Source organism: Eubalaena glacialis, chromosome 3 (assembly GCF_028564815.1).
Source record: "Eubalaena glacialis isolate mEubGla1 chromosome 3, mEubGla1.1.hap2.+ XY, whole genome shotgun sequence".
NCBI lineage: Eukaryota > Metazoa > Chordata > Mammalia > Artiodactyla > Balaenidae > Eubalaena > Eubalaena glacialis.
In genome coordinates this window covers 136,118,879-136,139,458 of record NC_083718.1, presented here as the reverse complement: position 1 = coordinate 136,139,458, position 20,580 = coordinate 136,118,879, and the positions used below count along the sequence as shown (strand labels likewise).

General features: G+C 41.6%; 1 protein-coding gene across 1 annotated transcript in view; it reads right to left on the bottom strand.

Moving 5' to 3' along the window:
• The window catches only part of WLS (Wnt ligand secretion mediator), a 106,221-nt gene extending 87,573 nt beyond the window's left edge, over window positions 1-18,648 (bottom strand). The window contains exon 1 of the mRNA XM_061184036.1: window positions 18,274-18,648. Within this exon, the coding sequence (XP_061040019.1) occupies window positions 18,274-18,379 (106 nt within the window). The 5' untranslated portion in view covers window positions 18,380-18,648. The remainder of the gene's footprint in view (window positions 1-18,273) is intronic.
• Window positions 18,649-20,580: the final 1,932 nt, after the last annotated feature.

The window sequence follows — 20,580 nt, the reverse complement described above, 5'->3', positions numbered from 1 at the left end:
ATCTGATCTAAAAAATACTTAGAGCACTTAGTCCATTTCACCCACTTTGACCTTGACAACAGACTATCTTATTTTATCGCTCTTATCTCTCTAATCAAAGTTAAGTTGCCCAAAGGCAAGATTCATGTGTGCATCCCTTCTAGAGCCCATGACTAACCCAGCTCAGGGATTGTAGTAACATGTGCCAGCTCAACCTTTGTTCTGCCTCACAGATTTCTGGATGCCCCAAAGAAACCTCGAGTCATCATAACACCTACTCAAGTTGCCCAACCATCCCCCCAAACACTAGCCTGCTTGGGCAGTCATTAAGCTTCTCCTGTGGTGCCGTCAAGAACCTCATTTTAGCTGCTGGGACATCCTCTTGCCATCCATTTCACACACACATCTAGCTCAGCAGGAGCACATGTTGCAATGAGCTTTGCTTCAAAGCCAACAGCCTGGCCAAGTTCCAAGAATTGTCACTAGTGATCTTCACCAGCCAGTTGGTGCTCCAACCGTGATACAACACACACACACACACACACACACACACACACACCATTTCAACTACTGCTATAGTTGGAAGAGCTGTGCCTAACAGAAGTTGGTTCCATACCTAATTTTGTTTTTTAATTGTTACCAAAGACCTAAGATGAGCAAACTCTCCAAATACACCTTCTACGATATAGCAGCAGTCTCCATTGGCCTATCTTTAAACCAAAGGCATAGTAAGTAAATCAGTCTGGGGTCTTTTGGTCGCAAAAGAAAGGAAACCCTGCACAAAGCTGCTTGAGCAAAAATTAAATTAATCAATTAGCAAGGTGAAGATGAAAAATGTCCAGAGACAGCATGGTCTTTAGATAGTGGTTGTTTTGAGAAATCAAATTATATCAACAGACCTCATCTCTCTACAGTCACTGAATTCTATCATATTTTACTAGCTTCATTTTCAGACTTCATTGGAAGGGCTCCAGCAGTTCCAGGCTCATATTATCTGGGTTCAGGTTCAGTAATAAACAGAGAAGACATCTCTTCCTGGTAGCTTCCACAACAAATCTCAGACTTCATTCTGATTAGACTAAATTGAGCCACGTGTCCCCTGTGGCTTGGTCACATGTCCATAACTGGAGTCAGAGATGAAGATTCTCTTAAAGCTCATGGTCTGAGAGTGGGAAAGGGGAGGTACCACAAAGGAAATGCAGGATCCTGCTATCAACAGAATTAGGCTGAACCATCCTCCTCCGGAAGTCTTCCCTCTTTCCCTAATCTCTAACAAGTTGTATTACAAGGATGATCAACTTTGAAAATAGTATACTAAAGGAAGAAAACAACCAGGCAAGTCACAAAAGAGTATAAGTAGCCAATAAGCATATGAAAATAGGTTCACCCTCACTAGTAATCAAAGAAATGTAAATTAAAAGAAAAAAATATTCTTGGCACATTAGCAAAATTTTTAAAAATAAAATTAATGCCCAGTACTGGCCAAGATGCAGGGATATGGACACTCCCAGGATTGACTTATGAGGTATATGTGATGGTTATCATTGATCTCGAAGGGCAAGATGGAGATTATCAAAATCTTTTAAAATGGGCATGATTTTTGCCCTCAGATAAATTCACAGAAGTGAAATTGCTAAGAAAATAATTAAGGGTATGAATAAAAATTTAACTACAAGGGAGGTTTTCCCAGTATTGCTATTATATAGCCCCCAAACTGGAAATAACATCAATGTCCAACAGTAGGAGATTAGGTAAACCAATTATGGTAATCCATTCTATGGGCTATCATACCAACACCAAAAATGGCTTTTCAATGCATATTTGTTGGCATGACTTTAAGGGAGAAAGGCATACCATGGAAGAGTTACTAAGTGGGTGACCATACCACAGCACAATTTACTAGCTAAAATTAGTAAATTAATTTCACTCTCATCTCTAGGTGCTCCCTGGCTCCTTCTTTAAGATTTTCCATAGGGTTCTAAAGACCCAGATCTGCCCAGGGAAAGGTCAAAATATCTGGACACCTTCAACAGGCTAAAATTTGTTGTTCCTTCAAAGAGATATTTTTGACATATTTGCTTAACAATTGTTTAAGGGAGCAGGTGAGCATTACATGGGGAAATTAAAGATGATGGACCACAGGTGACATGTACTTGTCCTAGAAGATAGCTCAGAAAGTAATGTTTGCTTAACATACAGCAACTTCTGTAAGACATAATTCTCTATATTAAAAAACTAAGCTTTTTACTACTCTTTATCCTATATCATCATGTAGCAATTAATCTTCAAATCCTCAGAGTAACTCCACCACAAATAAATCTTACCAAATCAACCCTTCTCAAACAAAACTAATCACAAACACAGCTATTCTCCATTTCAGTTTCCATAACTTTAAAATGTGCATATTCCTGGTGGACTGACCTGTCTCAGAGTGCTGTTATTAAGATCAAATGAGATCATTTCTATGAACGTGCTTTGAAGAAGGATAAAAGCACTATACAAATATGAGGTATTAGGAGTATGAAGTCATCACCTAGGTTTAACATGCACTTAACAAAGCATCTCTGAGTCTATGTCTAGTCTTTGGCTCTGCCATAGCCTTCACGTTCTTTTCCTGTAGTCATTTCTGAAAACCAGACGTTGGCCTGCAGAGTTTCCCTGCAACAAAAGGATAGGGCCCTCTCTACTTTCAAATTGGAATAGTGATTATAAAAGATGGTGTTTCTAGCTGTTGAAACTTAGGTAATTAAATAATAGGGAGAAATGTCAAAGATAATCCAAAAAGCAGACAGACATGCCTGGTTTAGACTGGAGCCTGAAATGGAAAGAGGCAGCAGCATAAATGAGTAGAGGGGTTAAGGGTTTTCATATTATCTCATTCAAGCCATGGCAATTAAAAATCCTAAAAGATGTAAACTTTTGAGAGTGGGAATTCTTTGAGAATTAGCACCTAATACTAAGAGTAATATTAGTACTACTAAGTACTCTTAGTGCAATATTTTATAGCACTCCAAATATCTTCCCAAAGGAAAGCATTGTTTTAAAAAAAAAAAAAAAGAGTTGTTTCTTGGTAGAGCTGTGCCTCTATACTATGGACTTTTATAGGGTTTTTTCCTACAGTCTTTTTCCCATTGTGAAGAATGGTAAAAGTTTAAATGAAACATGGATGGGTCAATAATAAGCACACTGAAGTTCTTAAATTCCCTTCTTTTTAAGCCTCCACCCCAATTACATCCCTCCCTTGAGGATATTTACAATCCTCTATGACACATGCTCTGTACCTTCTTGGTTCAAGGAAAACACACCTACAGCATTTCAAATTAACTACTGACCCTTACTCTCACACTATAAACAAACCCTTTTCAAAATCTCAATTGCATTGTGTCCACATTGATTAAAGCTTGAAGCCTGGTGACCTCATGTGGTGTTAACTTCTCCCATGCACCAACAGCATTCTGCCTTTCTACTCAATTACCCCCTTTGGTGCCAGAGGATCGCTACCCAATGAACATACACAATGGACTTCTGCTTCATTACACTAACCAACAGCAGGATAGAAATAAGCAGAAGAGGAATAAACAAGCTAATTTATCATGAGGACAGAGCAAGCTTTCACCAGTCTCGCCATGCAAAACTTCAGTGGTTAACAGGAATATCAATAGTCTGGGGGTGATGTTTATGATCTTACAGATTGCAGACAGAGCCAAATAGACGCTGGTGATTAAAGAATTTTGCAGATTAGCAGGTGTGAACACATGCACACAAAAACCATGCCTTAAAACTCTGGGCTCCTACATAAAACCTACTGAATAATTATTTGGGAAAGCACAACCCAGGGCTTTGGATAATGTGGACTGACACCCTGGTAATTTGCCCCAAGTGTTCGACCTAACTGTGGGGTCCCTCTTATTCATCTTTGACGAGGTGGTCAGGAGGGACCCAGCCTCTTTGTGAGAGGGGTCTGGATACCCCCCTCCCTTCATTAGGCATGGCAAGGGCACAGTGGCTGATTGAATTAACAACTTTGGAGGGCTTCGGTCCCAGTTCCCAGACATTAGCACCATCATCCAGAACAAATTAAAAGTCTCACAGCAATTAAGCAGATTTTGAAAATGAATTTCCCATGGTTCAATGGTTCAACAAGCAATCTTGAGTTAAGTATGAGAGAAGAGTTTTAGAAGGAGAGGAGGAACTGACTGCTGAATTTCCAAAGAAAACACATAATTGGTAGAGGCATAAACAATAAACGTCTGAGCCTCTGCTAACTAGGCTTTTACATTTCTTTTACATAAAATTGGAAATAGTCACAGAAGTGTGAAAAAATAAAAATTTAACACGGAATTGTATTAAAATGGTGCATTTTAGGAGGATTCTTTTCCTCGCTTTTAGTTCCTTTAACATCATTGTGTTCTTGCTTAAAAACAAATAAAATTAGGAGGGGACAAAAATGCATGTTTCTAGTCACTAGATTATAATTTCACACAAGCAATCTAAACCCGACTCTAGAACCACCTACATCTCCCTGAACCATTGTTATCCAGGTTCGGAGCAGGCAGAAAACCTTTTATGTCAGCTCCCAAAGGACTCTGGGTGATTTAACACTGGGAAATCATTCTTGGGTTAAAAGAATAAGACTAATAATAAAATAACATGTAGCATATTCTATGTGGTTACAATTTGCAAGTTACTGTACACATACCTTTCATTTCACAGATTATTTCATTTAATCCTCACAGCAATGTCACAAGCGCTACTACTCCCATTTTACCCGAAAGGTAGATGAGGAAATTCTGGCTCTGAGTTTAAATAATTTGTTCAAGGCCACATAGCCACCAAGGGGTAGAGCCAGGATTTCTATCCAGTCCTCCTTCTGAACGCAACGCTCTTGCTTACATTTAGAAGAGCAAACTTCCATTTCCGCTGTGGTTTTACCTAGCCTTTAGAGCAGTGGATAGGTTCATAGCATACACACACACACACACACACACACACACACACACACACACACACACACACACACACACACGTCATTATTTTAGAGGGAAGGCCTGCATGATGATGTGATGACCCAGCCGAGGAGGAATTCCTGTCGCCTCTTTCAAGCCCATTTTCTCTCCATCACCACCGCCTCCTCTCCCCTGACTCTTGTGTCAGCTCTGTGTCCCCTCCCCAATACTTCCACCTCTAGCTGGAAGGTCTGGCTAAGAGAAGTCCAAGTCCAGCTTTTGTGTAGCTTTCTCCCTGGTTTTTGCTTCCTTCCCTTTCAGTGTACATCTGCTTCTTAAATCTCTGTTCCCACCTTTCCACCTGGCTCCACTGGAAAGTCAGCAGGCCCAGGCTCCTCTTTGCCTGCAGGCACCTATTCCACACAGCATGTTTCAGTACAGTTCAGGAACCTGGAAGAATGTGTGGATGAATTCATTCCCACCCACCAGATCAACAAGCTGAACACAATGGAATGCAGAGGTGGTTATTTGAATGTCTTATGCTTTCTTGTCAAGGGCAGTTAGAAAAGCTGACATCACAAATATATTACTGATCTCTAAGAAGAACCATAAATACATCTGCAAAATTCTTAGAAGGGAAACTTTGAAAAATGAATTTTCCATCTTTAAAAGTTTATAGAAAATTAAGCAAATTATGTGATCTTCTTAAAGAAGCCCCTAAAAAACAGCTCTCAGGGAGCAGAAGAAACACACTTCTTAAAGATAATAAATCACAAAATTCCATTATGGTTCCACATTCCCATTTGAATATTCAAGATTCATGTACTAGGGTGTGTTCCTTTTTCCCAGCAAACTTTATCAGCTAGTATGGATAACCACAATCAATTTTCTGCCTTTATGGCCAAATAAAGACCCAATACATAAATCAGACCTAGTAGTAATCATTGTAACACTAGGCATAGGTAATGAAACACTCCCCTAGCAGTCAGGAAACTTGGTTCAAATCTTCTCTCATTGCAATTTCTCTGCGCTTTAGTTTCTATTATACAATATAACAAGAAAAGGTCCCTTCCCAAAACTCCTCAAACTTACAATTTTATAAATCTAAGCATATAAACCATGAAGGTGACATAATCTTTTAAGTTCAAGTAAGTAATAAGAAACCTGTCCTCATTTAAATTATAAAAGAATAGCCCAGAATAGAGTGTTAGAAATTTTAGGGCTGACCTTAAAGTTGAAGCATTTTAGCTACCCCTGCAACAGGTCCAAAATGCAAGGCATTTATCTATTTCTTCAAAAAGTATTACTGAGCACCTACACTGCATTACCCTGTGGTAACCACTGGAGATAAAGATGAGCACATTAGACCATCCTTGCTCTCATGTAGCTTATAGTCTTATAGGGATTATATTTTAACTTTATTTTTCTTTATAATTCCTTATAATACAGCACGATAATTCTAGCTAAAGTTTCAGAAGTAGTTAATATTTTATAAGAAAAAGATCATTTCTTTCCTTGAAGCTTGACTTTCAAAGGTCTTTGTCATTTATATTATATCTAGAAGCAAAAACATTTCCCAGTGGATGATGACTTCAATTTCATAATGTAAAACAGAACAACTGGGATTTGCTATGCAGCAAGCATGGATGGAATCTCTCTTCCACATATTGAGTGGTATTCAATTAAAAGTCAAGCTACCTGGGCTATATATGCTATAAAGAGCCGTGAATACTGGCAAGCATTTTAAAAGACAAAATTTAAGATTCAAATTAAACCTTGGTGAAAACTGTCACTAACTGTATCAAAAAGTAAGTTAACCGCTCTAATTCACCAAATGTGTGGATGACATGCTTCTTGAAATGCTGGCTTGCATGGATTATGCTTAATGGGAAGGCTATCAAGCAGGGTTGCTGGGTTTCTAATTTTATGTAATTCACTAAGAGGCAGAAATAAGCTGCCATGAGCCTAACTAGACATGGGATGACTCAAAAAAATCCTTAAAAAGTTAATTAGTGACGACTTCTAATTCAGGGAAATGTCTAACATATATTGATGGATCTAGCACATATGCACAGGTAACTTATGTTCTCTCATTTAAACCCATAACCTCCTGTGAGGGAAAAATGTTTAGACGAGGAAACTGAGGCTGGCTCATAGAATGTAAATGGTTTGTCCAAGTTTGATAACAAACCGGATCACACCCATTGATCAACCCAAAAACCGCATGCCAGCAGTTAGAAATCTGATCACTTTAAATCAGTAAGTCTATCACTGAACAGAAACATCATATGGAAAACCTTGAGCCAACACCATGTTGTTTTGCAGTGTGACAATTTCCTAGGAATCTTATAAGAAGCCCAAGTCATTAAAGGCAACTTCCAAATTCCTGTAGCATCACTGCTTCGCTGGGAGAGTTACTCTAACGTGAGATGCACAGAGAGTTGGCGGCTTCCCTGGACAGAGCTGGTATCAGTACCTAACCACATCCTGACCTCGAAATGTTGTCCTCTCAAATATATACTAGTGCTGATTTTGTTCAAATCCCAAGCCTACTGCCTCTCCCAAACTATATTTTCTCTCTTTGTCTTTTTTAACAGGTAGGTGGGGTAGAGAAGCAACATGAGAGAATTCTCCCGATCTCTAGAAAAAAATAAGATGCTAATTGAAAGGGGACCTTAGCATACTTTTAGTTTAAAAATCTTAGGCGTCTACAAATTATTCTGTTTCTTTCTCTTTCATCAACTATTATCCAGAAACACCACGTTCTCATAGAGCATAACTCTGTCCCGTTTGGGCATATTCAAAGAACGATGCTGGCCGAGGATTTAACACAGGCTGGCTCATGGACATGCAAACGCTGTACAGTTAGGAGACTGGGTGACTGAACGGATGTCCAAGGCCCTGGAGTTGCCTGTCACAAGCCCCTCCCCACCTCACCCACTGCCACCTCACAATTTGGAAGAAGCTGATCCCTTCTAAGTACAGATGTGTTCTTTAAGTGACAGCAAGGCCCCTGGTGCAGTCTTTCCAAAGCCTCAGTAAAAATCTCATCTACAACTTCCTTTTGCCCAGGCACGCAGGGGCTGAAGTCAGAGCCCATTTCACACAAGCCAGAACTAGCTCAACAGAGCAGAGCAAAGAAAGGAATGCGGGGATGTGTCTTTTCTACATTTGAGGCATTCCGTTCTCAGGCGAGTTCTAACCTAAATGAGAGCAGATAAAATATATAAGAACCCGGAGTAAAAAAAAACAGAAAAAGACTTGATCTGCTTGAGAGAGGGCTGGGTTTCACAAATATGGATCCCAACTTTTTGGTTGGGATCACCTGAAGGCAAGCATGTTAAAGAGAGAATTAAAAGAAAAAAAAAATTCATTACACCTAAATCAGAGGACGCAGAAAAACAGTGCTTTGTGACTCTGCTTAGTTTCAGCAAAAATAAAAGAAGCAGAAGAATCTACCCTGTAATACTGGCACCTCTGAAATCACAAAAATATGCTTGTCAGACACAACTGCATAAGGCCTTCAACATTTTAAGCCCTGTTTTGGCAATTTGAATTTTCTACTTGCAATTACCTTCAGAGTGCAGAAATGGCAGACACAAAGGATGAGCAACTTTGTTGTTTCTTTTGTATGTAAAATAGACCCAGAAAACACAGGGCATGTCGCTTCGCCTAAACTCACTACAACTTCAGAATTATGCCTGCCACAAACATCCCCTGAAAGCACAAAGTTAGTCACAGACGTTTAGACAAGGAAGCTTTAGACTGATGAAGTCTTTAAACATGAGGATGTCACTTTTGGTTGGATTGGTAAGGACCATAGTGCACAGTTTTGTTTTGTTTTAAGTTTTAAATTTACATTTTCTCAAGCAGGAGAAAGGGGATGTACCGCCCGCTCAGCAAACAAGGAAGAAATTTAGCTTTATTTTTGTTTTTTATTATTATGTGGTGTTCTTTCGAATCCACATAGAACAGCTTAACACTCCATATAATCCTATTGCTTCATCAGAAATTAGCTAAGAACATTAAGTACACAAAGGCAAGCAGAAGACAGTAAAGTTATTGCTACTTTATTTTCAAGTAGCAGGAAAGTCAATAGAGCTTTAAGAACCACAAGTTGGGAATTTTCTGCACATTAACTCTACGACGGAAATCAGATGATCTTCATGCTGAAACACAGAAAGAGATATATGCTTGGAGTGCTGACTGGCATTAGAACCTGAGTCTAAACCAAGGCTCTGCCTCTAACTGTGTAAACTGAGTCCCTTCCCTTTCTTGGGACTCTGATTCCTCCTCAAAGGAGGTAGGACAAGATGGTCTCCAAGGCCCTTTCATCTTTACAATTTAATAGCAACAAGCTCCACAGCTTCCATTCAGGCCAGATACCACCAAAGGGGACAGACACAGTGGATCCAAAAAGCTGCACTCATGGCAAGTGATAAGATCACAAAGCTTTAGAGTGGAATCAATTAACATACCCCAGCCTATAATGTAACGATGCCACTGGAGGGGGAAGGGGTGCTACTGCTAGGTGTGAAATGACTTGCCTATATCCAGAGACCCCAGAGCCCGGGGCATGCTCCCTTTCTCTTCCTGTGTCCTCATGTGACCTACTACATGTCTACATCTCTCTGCTGCCAGTGAGTTTCTGTGGCAAATTGTCCCAACTGCTGTAGACTTAGAAAATGGCATAACCAAGCTCTATTAAAATTGCCTATAAAGCAAAAGTAATTAACCTGGAGCAAAATGTGTATGCTTTAGGACAATGATTTAGACTCATGCTCTTTTTTGCTAGTTATCTGCAACAATATTAATATCTACCATTTGGGGAAGGCTCATTCTGAGACATACAGTTATAATGGGAATTCATGTTAGAAAGCAGGTTGATCTCTCTGTGCACCTTCAAACCCAAAATGAGTAATGCTTTGGGTCATTCCACTTCCCTCTGCCTAAATAGATCCATGAATCTGGAGGTGTTTGACAAAGCGGTGGTGACTCAAGAAAGAAAAAGAATAGAAAATAGACGACGTCAAGGCTAAATTCTTCCAGATCTAAGAGCAGAGAGGTACAGAGAAAGAAAAGTAGGAGGAATGGATATGGGTTAAGCAGACGGTTTCAGCAAAATGTCCTCAGATCTCTGGTGGGCCTGGCTCAGTGAGAAACCCAAAGGGTGCCTTATCCTCATGATAGTGGATTCCTCACTACAGTCATCCATGAAATAGGAGGCCCCTGCCCCACATCACAGTTGAGGGTGGGAGCCAAGGAACTTTTGTGACTTATTTGCGATCACGGAGACCACAGATCGTCTGCAGAGTTACAGCCAAGTTCCTCTCCACTACATGATGCTGCCCTGAGACCAGGCACTCTCTCCCTGGGAGGGTCTCAGTCCAAAACTAAAAGCAGCAGATAACTGGCCCCCAACCAGCTCTCATGAGCTTAACCTCCTTAATCTGGGGCTTGAAAAAAAAAAAAAAAACTGAACCAATCATTTACAGACCGGTTACCTTCTTCATAAAGAAAAATCATAATGCCTTGCCAAAACAAATGTAATAACTTGGCGTCTTCTTTCAATTTCTTCTGCTTTCTTGGAAATGTGTATTTATGTATAAAGCCTCTTAGTTAACCCAGGGAATTAACTAGAAGATTAAGAAGGCCCTATAATTCCTGTGGGCCAGTGAAGAAAGAACACCCTTTACCAGGGAATATTAAAAGAATAGAGTAGAAAAGAAAAAGAGGAAGCAGAAATTGCACTTGAAGGCCCAGGATTTAAACAGGCAAGTAGGGAGAAGCACTAGCTCAGCTTGGGAGGAGTGGGTGGCATAGGAAGTAGATTCTGGAAATCCAGGCATAAGCTATGTCCCAAAGGGGCGTTCTCATATGTTTACAGGGGCCTTAATTTTCCTTTCCTGAATCCATATTCTACTCCTATCTCCCTTCTCCACACCCACATTCCCCTCTCTTGTATTTAACAGCTATATTCAGGACCTATTGTGTATGCTAAGTCTAGCTGGCATTCAGGTTGAAGCAACTCTTTGACAAGTTTTCAATTACAACTCTCAGTTACTCTTTGCTGTGTGTAATAATTTCTTTTGGTGGGGTGGGGGAGCTGGGGTGTAATTTCCTCAGGTTCAGCCCTCTTCAGCACGGCCTGCAAGCACTGGCCAACATTTACAATAGCTGGTGAAAGAGGTTAATATATTTTAGGAATTGGGATCATTTGTATGGGAAGTAACTAGGTCAGTGAATAGTACCCAGGCAGTGATGGGAGTATGTGGTCTGGGAAAGGGGTAGAAGCAGAAAAAGCCAGTCTGAGCTTTCATCTTCTATTGAATCTGTGTAGAATGTTTCATCACACTTGACTCTTTGTTTCCCATAGAAATTGAAGGAACAATAGGAGGAGAGTGGCATTAGACTTGAGAGCATGGCTTGATTCAGTTCACGATCATGGGCTTGAATGCCAGCCCTCTTATTTACCATCTCTGTTAACTCCGAAAAGTTCCTTAAGTGAGCCTCACATTCATCTGAAAACTGGAGAAAGTACCTGCTCCTCTAGGTTGTTATGTTCATTAAGTGAATCAATACATGTAAAATGTTTTCCATAGTCACCCAATAAATCTTCAAAAAAGCAGCAAATCGTAATTAGCCAAATCCCTCACTACTGGTCAGATGACACTCTGATTATTGCTTTTGCTCCTCTACAAAATTTAATTATGGGTGGAACATGGTAGGGTGGGAGGGATGGAGGGGAGGGAGAGGTAGTGCTAAAGGGCTAAAGAACCTTAGGATTTCTGTATTCTAAAACATATGAGTTGCTCTTTTCTGTTATTTATCAATTCTTTTTGATTAGCCCTATTATGAAAGGGGAAAAATGCAAAACATTTCATCATCAAGTTTGAGAACTTCAGTGCCTCAAGTTCCTCCTCTCCACTCCCATCCCCATCCAGGCACTTTTTCTGGGAACCATCCACATCTGGCACACTTGTCTATTCTATTGTGCCACAGTTACAACACCTCAGAGAAAACAGAAGACAAATGAAATAGACATGATCTTTTCACGTCTTGATGCTCTCTGTCTCCCTTCATCTCTTAGAGTCGCTGTCAAAACTGAGCGCAGTAAATCTCTCAATAGAGAAAATCCATCAGCATTTTTTCCAATAGGACATGTACCTATTCATGGTGTCAGCATGGAAGACTCCGGTTTGAAATGCCCTCATTATTATGCATGGGTGTATATATAAACAAAAATTATCCTTTGGGGAAACTGAATTTTCAACGTTCAGTAAGAGGCTCTTCTTTCAACTGCTCTCACTGCCAATCCACACCCTCTAAAAAACCTCTCCAACCTCAGTTGATTTCGTCTCTCCTCTTCCTTTGAAAAAGTCCAGACTTAACATAACTGTATAAATATGTTAAAACCACTAACTAGAGAAAATAAAGTTGAGTAATCTTCCTTAAGGTAGCAGAACTCAAACACTTTGTGGCTAATGAACTTGGCTGCTCAGCCAGTTTGATTATTCATAGAATTATGGGGACTGGTTAGAACCTGTAAGAAATTGGTTGGACTGGCATATATAGACTTCTCAGAAGTTGTCCTCCCTTAGCTGGGTCAAGGCTCTGCTTTATTAAGTACAGCTGGACTCCATTTCACTTATCATCAGATTTGATACTTTTTCTTTTAACATGTTACCTGTTGGTTAGAAATGAGAAATTAGTTGCATTTGCAGTGTTACTTATCATGTCTCTCTACATTCAAACCATTTCTATTCAGCCCTAGAAGTCAAGGCTTTGGGAAGTGGGGTCAGGAGCACCTAATGGTTGATCATTCTGGATTGACTGGAATCCAATCCGAGTTTTGACCCTGACTAGCTAGGTAATCTTGAGCAATTTTTCTAGACCTTTCTGTACCTCAGTTTACTTATATGTAAAATGGGTACAACAGTACCAATGTGGCAAGGCTTTGCGTGAATCAAATTAAACAAAGTCTGGCACACAGTACATATTTAACACATGTTTAGCATTATTTATATTGTTATATTAATATGTTTATGTTAAGATGAAATATTAATATAACTATTTGATGACATAATTAACAGGACTTCTCATTTCACATGTTCTCAAATTCCCAGTAGATGAGTGAGAATTATCATGATATTAAAAACCTCATCATAAGAAATCCTTTGCTAGTGAACTTGGATTAAGAGGGACTCTTTTCTACCTCTGGCTCCCCAAGGTTACTCAGGCTTCAAGTCCCCTCTTTCCTAAGCCCTAGTCATCATTGTAGCACTATGCTGGGTACACATTAGGCTCTAATCAATATTTTGCACATTAGGTAGGTAACATACATGAGCTCTAAGCTAAGGACTTTCACACAATTCCAAATTCTAAACCTCCATAGAAACACCTTTATGAGGAAGATAAGGTAAGAATCTTTCCTCAGTCTACATGGATTAAAAAAAAAATTTTTTTTAAGGCTGTATTATTGCAAAATGTCAACTAGCTAGGAAAGGCTTTGAGTCTAGATCTGGGTTCCAGGCAGGGGACTTGAAAACCTTACAAAGCCACCCTATTATCTCAAGGAAATGTTTCTCACTTTGAACAGGGAAAAGGGAAAGTTCCAATAGAAGGCTAGACAGGCTGTACTGAATGATTAGATGAAAGCATGATTAGAGATTGTTAGCACTAGCATGACTTTGTTGCAATAACCAAGTAGATAGCTTAGTTTTTTAAAAGTCAAATAATGTAATTTCAATTACAAAAAATTTCCCACTCTTTACAAAAGAATTTTTGAGGTTGCACAGTACTTCTACAAACCATATTAGATACTCCGACAGTTAAAGAAAAAAATGACATGGTTTAGTCAGATATGAAATTTTACAAAATAAGAATCAAATACAGAAAAATGTGGAGTAACATCAACCAAAAGCAAGTTCATTAGTTCTTTTCTCAACAGATACCCAAACACTGCAGTATTGCCAAGTATTGCACTATTAATATATGTTAAAATGTAATAAATACCACAACAAGTTTAAAACCTAATGTGTTGGGAAGCAAACACTTATATACTCTGCATAACTGTAATTTTATTTAATTTCTTAAAATACTGCCCCTTTCAAATAAGTGATAGTGGCAGAAACAAAAACTCTTCATATGAATGGACCACAATCAAAACCATCCATAGTTTCCATTCAAACAATAATAGCACAATAATATGGGCTATATCATTGAAAAGCAGTAGATAAGTCCATGCTAAAATTGAGAAAACTGATTATACATGTGTGCCTATGTATGTGTATTATACACGTATACACACATATAATATTCTCAGCAATAAAAAACAAGAAAAGGCTGCTCACATACTAACCCTTGAAAGAAAGCAATCCTTCCTAAAAAAATAATAATGGGCAATTTGTTGATACTTATTTGGGTTTAAGTTTGGAATATTCTAATTTATGGGTATGCTTAAAACAATGCAATAATTTTCTATTCATCCAATCCTGATCTTTATACTCTTACCAGTTTTAGAACAGGTGGGAAGGGTGACCTGCTTTTCCAACCATTATATCTCCCAGACATGACTAATTTGAAGCTGAGCAAATTGCACATAATAGGCCAGGGAATCAAGTTCATGATTTTTAGTGGGCTGCACTCTTGTTTCAGCACACATGGTCTCCTTCCCCTCCCCCCTTCTACCACCCCTGCAGCTGCTTCTCCGTGAACTAAACTCACCAAACGTAAAGTCAAAGGAAAATTATTTTTTAAATTTTCTGCAGGCTTATTTTTAAGGAGGCTAAAGATTAAGCTGTATCTCTAAAAATATTTTCTTTTCCTTCAGGGGTTCTTAAATTTTTAAATGAATTCTAAATACAAAATAAGTCAGCCACTTAAGAAACCTTCTGAATACATAAGAAAACAATCAGATGCATGATTTTATAATGACTCAAAGTTTTTACAAAAGCATGGCATAATTCAGTGAATTCTTAAGTACCCCAAATTCTACCACATAAGATATTGCTTTCCAGAAACGTCTTGAAAAATCCCATTAAAGGCTTAGCAGTATACAGACCCTGGCACAAAACAAACAAACAAAACAAGCACAAAAACAAACAAACAAACAAAACCTTGGTTCTAAAAAGGCTGTTGGAGCAGGGGAGGATTTAAGCTGACTAAACCAAAACCCAATCCCTCTTATTTCCTTTTTACCTAGTGTTTAAATTTTTCCCCATCAATTCTAGAAGGCTACAACCAAACACCAGTCTGAATGCCACATAAAACTTAAGCACTGAAAAATTCATACAATTTCACAACTGAAAGGAATCTTAAACTCATCAACCTACCAATGAGGAGACTGAAGCCTGTTGGTTAACTGAAAAAGTGCCTGTCACCTTGGGTGCGTGGTTTGTCATTATTGTTTGGGGGTGGTGGTTGATTGTTTTTGTTTTGCGTCTGCGTGCGTGGAGTACTTACACCCTTACAATCAGGAGCTTTGCCATTCGGATCCTCCCCTTTCTAGGCTGTCATGTTTCCTTTCATCTAGGACAACAGTGATCAAAAAGGAACATTATATACCAAGGCCAATTCAAAGTGAAGATTTCACTTTCTCACTTGGCCTCTGCAGATGAATTAGAAAGACACTGCACACCCAAGACACCGGACTTCCTACGGATCAATAGGGTTGAGCAGTGAAGAAGTTCTCTTCTCACTGGGGAGGGTGGAAGAGGAGGTTTCTGGACTTTACTTAGACTTTCCAGCCTACACACTTCTCCTTCAGCTACTGATTCCACTCACTTTCTTGAAGTTCCATCCTTTGCTTAGTTTCACCTGCTTTCCAGTTTAGGGAAGTTTGGTGGGAAAACATATCACTTACCTTTTGTTGATATTTATTTCCCATGTTTGGGTCTTATAGCATACCTAAGTTCTTAGATTTGTTTAACAGCAAAAAAAAAAAAAAAAAATTACTCTATCTCTATAACTGGTTGAGGTAAAGGCTAAGCCACTATTCAAGTGTTATGGTGAAATGGATCTGATCTTTTCAGCCTTCAGGCCGGAACTAGGGACATAGCCTTGGCAACTGAGGAAGGAGGAGAGGTAAGAGGTAAACATAGACAACAATTTCCCCCAAGAAGTGTTATACAGAGATAGTTTTCTTTTTCAAGCAAAGATGGAATTAAATCAGTTGATTTATTGAGGGGAATCTAGACCTATCACTAACTTTTTGAGATTGTTATCAGATACGGTCACTAATCAAGTTCTCGGGGGAAAAACAACACTTGGCACCACTTACTCCAAACAAACCCCTCTTTGAACATACAACTGTTCTGATCCTATGGCAACTCCAATGTCCAGCAGCCACTCACCAGTGCCCTTGGACCTTCTCCACAGTACTAAGATTCCAGAAATTATGCTAGTTCCAGAAGTGCCCTAAGAAACCTACAACAGTGGATAATGGGCTAGATCAACTTTAGAAAAAGAAACACACACCAACAAATACCAGGGAACTATGTGTAATGGTTCACTGCTTGTGCAAAAACCTCAAAGAGGATGAAGGTCAGACAGGGATAATAGGTCAATTTAATTCTGAAAACACAAGGTGCAAGAAATTTTAATTATGGTCTGCCACTGAAATCACACAAGATCCAATGGCATCTAACTGCAACTGCTCATCAAGGGAGACAAGAGGTGTAATTGTAACCGCTGCATAATCACCGTGAGGGCACAGAGAAGGCTGCCTTCAGCTCCCAGTAGAGAATGTATTAAGAGCCTCGAAAAATCCAATACAGGGAAACATGGAGATTGCACGTAGCTAAACAGGAGCTCCTAACGGGAGGGGTGGGGGGGAGGGTTCCAGGAATAAAAAGATTAAGCTGTTTGACCCAAATTGAGGATATGAGCTTGGAAAACTCTGAACCTCCTTCTGCTTTGTGGATACACACACAGCGAAAGGCAAGATCTCCTCCAGAAATTTCTCTCCTTGGTGAAGCTTCACCCACTCTCCTTTGTTTCAACAATTAGCTTGGATGTTACGGTGATTTACAGAACCAGACTCCCTTTCATTTGTTCCCATCAAACCCAAGTCTGGAGACAAAACGCCACGCACAGGACTCGAGGTGCCCAAGCCTGTGCAGCTCTCACGACCACGACGACACCCGCGCCGCGCGGGCTCCGGAAAAGGGACGCGCGCAGAAAGCCCCTCCGTAGACTCTCCACTCCGCAAAGTTTTACAGATCTGCGAAATACGGAAGCCAAGCCTCTCATCCGCACCCGTGGCGAAGTTGGCGCTGAAGTTTGCGCCGGGACGTCCTAAATCTCGAGGGTAAGGGGAAAGCGAGTGTGCGGAGAGGCGAGAGGATGGATGGAGATGGAGACACGGCGAGAAGAAGGGAGTATTTTTGAGTGGAAGGTACGTGAAACCATCTTCTGCACCCGGAAGCGTGTTTGGCTCGAGAGGTCCGGGCGATGCACGCCAGGGGAGGTCTCCCAGGGGGGGAGCTGTCACCTGCGGGGGGCTGCGGCGGGGGCGCAGGCCGCCCTCCTAGGCGCCAAGGCAGGACGCGGGGCTCCAGACTCACCGGCTCTCGGAGCTCTAAGAAGTGGGGGAAGGGAGATTCGCGAGAGGGCGGGAGGCCAAAAGCAACACCTTTCTGATACGCCTTTCCCCTCCGACCTCTCCAACTTCCCGCAGCGCCATCCAAGGACTCTCTCCCACCGTACCTCACCCCATCCAGGCTCCGGGCCAAGGCTCGGACCTTGCGGACGGCCACGGCGGGGCGTGGGATGGGAGTGCGACGAGGAAGCCGAGGGCACGAAGGTCAGGACCCAAAATGCAAACTCTCAGCCCCCAGCTGAGACAACCCAAAGCGTTTACACATGCAGAGATCACAGCCCTGTAACAGGGCTCTCTGGGTTTGCGCCGGGCGCAGTTCTCCGACTCTTCAGTTGTTCCTAATAAAGTCGATTACGTTGCCCTCCGGGAGCTGATTGGGAGGGAAGCGAGAGGAAAAGGGGGGGAACGCGGGAAAAAGCGGGGGGGAGCGGCAATCAACTTTGTAACCCAGCGCTTCCTCGCGCGATCCGTCGCCATGCTTAAGATTCCCACCCCCGCTACCCCCCTCCTTCCTTTCAAGTGGATACTGAAACTAGGCCAAAACTTTTCCCCCTCCTTTTCTCTTAGCCACTAGACTGGATTGTGCCCCACGGAGCCCCATGGAGCTCTGCTTTCTTAAGCACAATAGCCGGACTAATTAGATCATAGAAGCAAGGCAGTGATACTGTAACAAGTAGCCGAAGAGGCAAAGAGGGAAGGGGCCCGAAAAGAGAGAAAGGGGGAAAAGTTTGCAGCTCTCGCACTTACCAATCAAGCCTCCCACCAGAAAGGCGATGATTTGGAACAGGAGCAGAATCCCACCAACAATGCACAGCTTCTTGGTGCTCATGTTTTCTATAATTGCCCCAGCCATTTTTGCGCCCCCCTTTTTCTTTTCTCCTTGAAATAAATGTTTTAGGGTGTGCTTTTTGCTCCCTTTCCTCTCACGCTCCCTTCTCCCTCGCCTCCTTTCTGGGCGCTGCAAAACTTCAGGGGTGCGGGAGCGCGGCGAGGATGGGACCGGGACGGAAGGCGCCCGCACGGATTCCCCCGGCACAGCCGGCTCGGGCTCCCCCAATGCCAGGAGCTGTGATTGTGGCCGCTCCGCCGCCTGTGGACGCTTAAAGGAGCAGGGAAGCGGATCACATGACGCCGCCTCCCTCCCTTTCTTCCTCCCTCCCTCTCGCGCTTCCTCCCTCCCTCCCTACCTCCCGCTCTTCCACTCCCCCTTGGCCGCCAGTGCGGGGCTCCGAGCTCTGGCGGGTGCTGGTGTCCCGCTCCCGGGTCTGGAAGGCAATCTGTCCCGCCAGGGGCTCGTGTCGTTTGGGGGTTGATGTTGTTGTTTAGAGGGTTCCGCCTACTCCGCTTCCCACACGTTTCCTCTTCTGGTGCGAGATTTAAATCCCCCGTGGGCAGCTCGGCAGACCTTTAACTTACGCGTTGACTTTAGGAAATGGTCCCCACCCCCAACTGCTAGAACTCTCTTTAGGAAAGAGGAGAAGAATTTTTTAAAGGGACCCAATAGATGCTTAAGTCAAAGCACGGAGATGCGGAATAAAGTCTCAGCTGGGCTTCCTTCTGCCTGATCCCAGCCTCGTTATTGGGCAAATACCCAGCTAAATCCCCCCCACTGCACCCCTTGGGGAACCCTGCGCTCCAGCCAGATCAGGCCACTGTTCATTACTACATTATCCCCCCACTCCGTAGGTTTCCAGAGCCTTAACCCTGGCTCTTGCCTTGAAAGAAAATATATTCTACCGCATCGGAGTTTTAAACCTCATTTAAAAACCAGCTCGCCTGAAAAATCTTTCTTACTTTCTAAACCACCTCCTTTTAATATCTCCGGGCATTAAGCCCCTACAATTCCTGTGTTTACGTTCTTACCTCCTATTGCAAGGACTTGTGTGTACACGTTTGTCTCCACCATTTAGCTGTAAACTCCTGGGGGATAGGGACCGAGTGCTCTTCATCTTTGTACCCCCCGTGGTGCTTAACAAAATTCTAGCTCTAGTAGGTCCTCTGTAAAGTTTTGTGGCATGAATAAATAAGTGAATGTGAAAGCAAGCCCACGGTGTGCATTTCAAAAGCCTGAGATCTTATTTGCCTTAGAGAGAACACATATTAAGTTACAATGTTTGTCCTCTCTTTGTAAGGATGTATTTATATTTATGCTTAACTTCCAGGGGGAAAGGTAAGTGGGACTCTAGAGATTTCGTGCTCCAGCAAGTCTAAGTTCCTGGGCCTGGCTGGCTGTTCCACGTTACATAAACTAGCCACTTGGCCAGTATAACTCACATTGCCCAACAGACCCTTGGTTTGGTAACACCCTATTCCCACACATACACAGCTTCCACCACCCACCACCCCTTACATACCTGGTTTCTTGTCCCTCGCCTCCACCTACACCCTCCTCATGCCAAGGGAATATCCCAAGTCCTGTCTCCTCCTCTACTCTGTTCCTGATTTCTCGGTGCCCTTATAGAAGATGCCATGCAGGTTACACTTAATAGAAGTGTTCGATTCTAATCTCCAACTAGACTAGGAACTCCTTAAGGACAGGTGCCAAACCATACATATATAAAATTCCATCTCCTTGGAGTCTAACAGTTTTTAACAGTTCTGGGGATACAGTTGCTATTTATTTATTCTTTCCTTTAACCAATAGGCACATATTGCGCCCTTAACTTGTCCCAAGCTTTCTTTTCTAAGTACTTGAGGATAGCAAGATGTGAAGACACTTGCCCTTGACCTGGAGGAGCCCCAGACTAGCTGTTATTCACTGACTAGTGATTAACCATCTTTACTTTAAAGAACAGCAGATCAAATGGCAAATGGTCAGAAATAGACAGAATTGTTGTGAACAATAGCGGTCAACACTTTGGTACCCAAACATAGATAGACCAGCGTGGGTTATTTTTGCATTCCTTCTTTACCTTTTCAGAATCTTACATCATTATTTTTTCCCTGTCAGAATTGGTTCCAGAGCATCATAAAAAGAAGTAAGAATGTCCTTCTCACCTTACTGCTAGTTAACTCCACATTCTGTGTTCTCATCTCAACAAGCTGGCAACTTCC